Below are 4,240 nucleotides of genomic sequence, written 5' to 3' on the forward strand. Positions count from 1 at the left end.
CGACCAACCACAGGCCGCCGCGTGCCAGCCAGGCCTGCAGTCGGCCTGCTGCTAGCCGATCGGCCTGCTGTGGGCCGATTGGGCCTGCTGCTAGCCGATCGGCCTGCAGCGGGCCGACGGTGTATTATTTTTGAAATTTCTTTCTTTCGCGTAATATTTCTGTAATATAAAAAAATGTATTATTTAAAAAAAATTAGCCTTAATATGCCTATGATGCAATACCACTACATAGTTTAAAAAAGGAAAGTGAAAGGGAGCCTCTCACCTGACACCGCCAAGCTTCCTCTCAAGCGGCGCCACCAGATGACGCCCCAACTGCCAGTAGGTGGTTAAACATCGAGAAGAGCACACCACACGCACGAGAATTTACACATGGAGCGTACACAAAGTACACACATACACGCATCACTCGCTAGCATGCAGCGAGCAGACTGAGGTAAGAAAAGAAAGTTACAAGCACTAGTAGACAGTAGTACGAACTACGAAGCTCAAGACAAACTACATGCAGCCTCGGACAGCCACGTACGCTATGCAGGATTAGATAACCAACAGAGCAGCAAACATGGCGGCGTCGCAGAAGTTGTTGAGCACCCTGTCTTCAGTTCTCTGGCCGACGGCTCTTACTTAGCGGTGGTTGCTCCTGGTCCTCGTCTCGTCGCTGTAAAGCCTGGACATCAAACGTACTCCCTCCGTCCCATAATGTAGTGTCAGAAAACGTCTTACATACTCCCTCCGTCCCATAATGTAGTGTCAGAAAACGTCTTACATTATGGGACGGAGGGAGTATATGGCAGCGTTATTATTATTTGCCACAGTTCAGTAGCATTGATGCCGACATGGACGAGATCATCACGAGCGGCTCGGTCGCCGCTGCTTCGTGCCCCGGGTTCTGCAGGCAAGCCGAAATGCTGGACATCACCGTCAACATGGAGGACAAGCATGACGACGCCAAGGAGGAGATGGAGGAGGAAGAACCGGCGAAGCCAGCGCCCAAAGGGAGAAAGAAGACGCGGGCGGCCACCGCCAGACCGGACGAGCCTCGCGTCAAGTGGAGGGCCAAGGAAGACGAATGCCTCACCGAAGCATGGAAGACCATCAGTATCACCCGATCACCGGCACGAATCAGAACTTCGACACATACTGGAGAAGGATCAAGGCGGCGTTCGACAAGCGCAAGTTGGTCGACCCCGACTTCGCCAACATCCGCATGGATCGCGGCGAGAAGGCCATGGCGAACCATTGGGCGACCATCCAGCAGGCCTGCAACAAGTGACATGGGATTCAAGAGGAGGTCATCGCTCGCCCGAAAAGTGGCGCCAACGTCGAGGGTCAGGTATGGCCATCGTTTGCCGGCCCAGTTCTTCCCCGACACTTGTTCTTCAACTGTGCAAATGGTCCAGATGTTCGACATGTTTTGCCAGGACAACAACAACCAAAAGTTCAAGTTCCTTCATGTGTCCACCAGGATCGAGTCGTGCGAGAAATGGACAAAGTGCCGGCTCGCTCTCGCCAAGGCCAAGGATGGTGTCTACAACCCGGACGCGCCTACCTCAGCGGCGGAAAAGGGTGCCCTGATGGCAACAAAAGAGCCAAGGTGGCGAGGGACGCGGCATCCGCTGCCGAATGACTACAATCGTCGATCGAACAGTGCATCGCCGACGCCAAAAGCAACGCCGCCAAGAGGGAGGAGAAATTTGAGGCGAGGTGGTCGGCGTTGATGACGAAGCAGGACGTCAAGCTCGACCTTCTCAGGACCAACGTCGCCGCGAAGAAGAGGAACACCGACCTGGCGTTCCTGATGGGGACAGACATGTCGACGATGGACGAGCAAGTGAAGGCGTTGTACCTGGCGAAGCACGGCCTCATCTTGAACCAAATGTCGGGACCGGCGGCGACCACTGCCTCTACACTCACGCCCACGACTACGCCTACGCCCATGCCCACGACTACGCCAACGCAGACGCCGAGCACTGAAGTTGTGCCCACAACACTGACGCCGATGCCAATGCCAACCTCGGCCAGCCCTACGGCAGAGGAGCCTGCCGTTTGAGTTCCATGTCTATGGTTCCTATCCTTTTGATCGCCGGACTTTGGCTATGTTCGATCACCGACCCGTGGCATGATGATCGTCGAACTTGTGTCGTTTTTTAATAATGGGAAAGTGAACTTTGAATTTTGTTGCGTTTGAGGGCCGAAACCTGGGGGCACGACAAGAAACTCGACCCCCCAGACTGAAAAAACCGCCGGCGCAAACGGCCTAACCTTGCGCTCGGGCCAAACGGCTGGAGATTCTCTAGAGGTTCAGTGGCTATTGTGATCTACTAAGCGTATGATGAGAGGTTCAGTGGATATTGTGGTCTACTAAGCCTGGTACGATGAGAGCGTTTACACATGTCTATTTTCTTTACAATTGGTCCAGTGCAACTTTTAATCTCCAACAGACAGCGCCACAACCGGTCTTCAAAGCCTAATATAATGTGCGCATTTGCATGTGCCTATTTTCTTTATCATTGGTCACTAATCTAGTGCAATTTTTAATATGACGAGTGAGTTTGTATATGTATTTCTTTAGAATTGTCGAGTGTAATCTTTAATCTCCAACGGATAGCGGAAGAAGAACGAGGCTAGTATGATTTTAAATGAAACTTTAGCTTTTGTTGACCGTTCTGGTCTGTTTTTCGTTCATTGTACTGCCTATTATTTTCCTTGATAAATATCTTATGGTGTTATTGTCTAAGAAAAATATACCAGAAAAAGGAAAAACTTGCTCTGAGGCTGTTATTGTCTTACCATAGTAGGTGGTTAAACATTAAGAAGAACATCACCACACCACACACACAAGAGAATTTACACATGGAGCGTACACAAAGCACACACATACACCCATCACTCGCTAGCATGCAGCGAGTAGACCGAGGCAAGAAAAGAAAGTTACAAGCACTAGTAGATAAGTAGTACGAAGCTCAAGACAAACTACATGCAGCCTCAGACAGCAACGTACGCTATGCAGGATTAGATAACCAAAAGAGCAGCAAACATGGCGGCGTCGCAGAACTTCCTGTCTTCAATTCTCTGGCCGTCGGCTCTTATTTAGCGGTGGTTGCTCCTGGTCCTGGTCTCGTCGCTGTAAAGCCTGAACATCAAACGTACGTGGCAGCGTTATTATTTCCTGGTGTTAAATATTGCCATGTTCGCCCGTTTCAAGTTCGCTATACTGATTTTATATGATGATGATGATAGATCACGAGCTAGCGTACCAGTCGTAGACGGTGGGGGAGTTGGGCTGCGGGCGGTCGAAGAGGTTGGCGCCGAGGCTTTTGGTGGCCAGGTTGCTCCCGGGGTGGAAAACGCTCCGCCACACGCTGCCGCCACGCGGCGGCGTCGACGACGACGGCGTCACCGGCGTGGTCGGGGTCGTCGGCATCGACGGCGACTGCTTAATCGCCTCCCCTGCAGCTGCACCTCCACCAACATCCATGTAAACCGCCATCAGTTCACACAATAAACCCAATAGATCCTCTGGTTAAGCATCAAATCTCCTTCTGAAAACCACTGGTGCTAGTTCTTACGTTCTTCTCAACATTTTCAGGCCATGTCGGTACCTCTGTGCTAACGTATACGAACTGTACCTGTGTTGATGGCGAGGGGTTGGGTGGCGGCGGCGCGGCGGAGCTTGTCGAGGCCCGTCTCCGGGCGAGGCCCGGCCACCACGTCGTCCCACAGCTTGTCCAGCATCTTGCGCAGAAGTTGGATCTGATCGGTGCAAGAACTTGTGTCACTCGCTTGTAGTACTGCCACCGATAAGATCAAGTGCACTGGCCGACTGAGTTAGGTGGGACTGGGGGGCACTTAAATCATGCAGCGACGGGGATGCGGCCACCGTCAGGTTGCGTTACCGCTCTAGATCACACACGGACACCTGTACACCTACGGCTAGTGTCCAACACAGTGTACTAGCAAATGAAGGATCGGACCGGGGTGTGGCGTGGCCTCTAGAAATCTGCAGGTGAGGATAGCTTGTTTTGACCGGACGATGAGCGGAACCAGCGCTCGGGGTGATAAGATTGGATGACGAGCCCGGACTTTGGACAGTCGTGCCGGATAAGGATGCAGCGAACTGGCCCCACTGCTCGATTGGATTTATATAGAGCGAAAATATCTAAACCTGACTTACGGGCAGCGCAATGTGGCAGTGGGGCACGCGATAGCGGGAAATATATTAGAAAAAGAGTGATGAGAA

At 52.1% G+C, this 4,240-nt stretch overlaps 1 protein-coding gene across 1 annotated transcript; it reads right to left on the reverse strand.

The window, feature by feature from the left end:
• Positions 1 to 2,756: 2,756 nt before the first annotated feature.
• LOC109751939 (dormancy-associated protein 1) lies at positions 2,757 to 4,036 on the reverse strand. Its single transcript, XM_020310803.3, has 3 exons — positions 3,630 to 4,036; positions 3,258 to 3,456; positions 2,757 to 3,133 (listed from the first exon to the last, which is right to left on the reverse strand). The coding sequence occupies exons 1-3, from the start codon at positions 3,733 to 3,735 to the stop codon at positions 3,091 to 3,093; spliced, it is 348 nt and encodes a 115-aa protein (XP_020166392.1). The 5' UTR covers positions 3,736 to 4,036; the 3' UTR covers positions 2,757 to 3,090.
• Positions 4,037 to 4,240: the final 204 nt, after the last annotated feature.

The sequence above is a fragment of the Aegilops tauschii genome, chromosome 4 (genome assembly GCF_002575655.3).
Source record: "Aegilops tauschii subsp. strangulata cultivar AL8/78 chromosome 4, Aet v6.0, whole genome shotgun sequence".
NCBI classification, from domain to species: Eukaryota; Viridiplantae; Streptophyta; class Magnoliopsida; order Poales; family Poaceae; genus Aegilops; species Aegilops tauschii.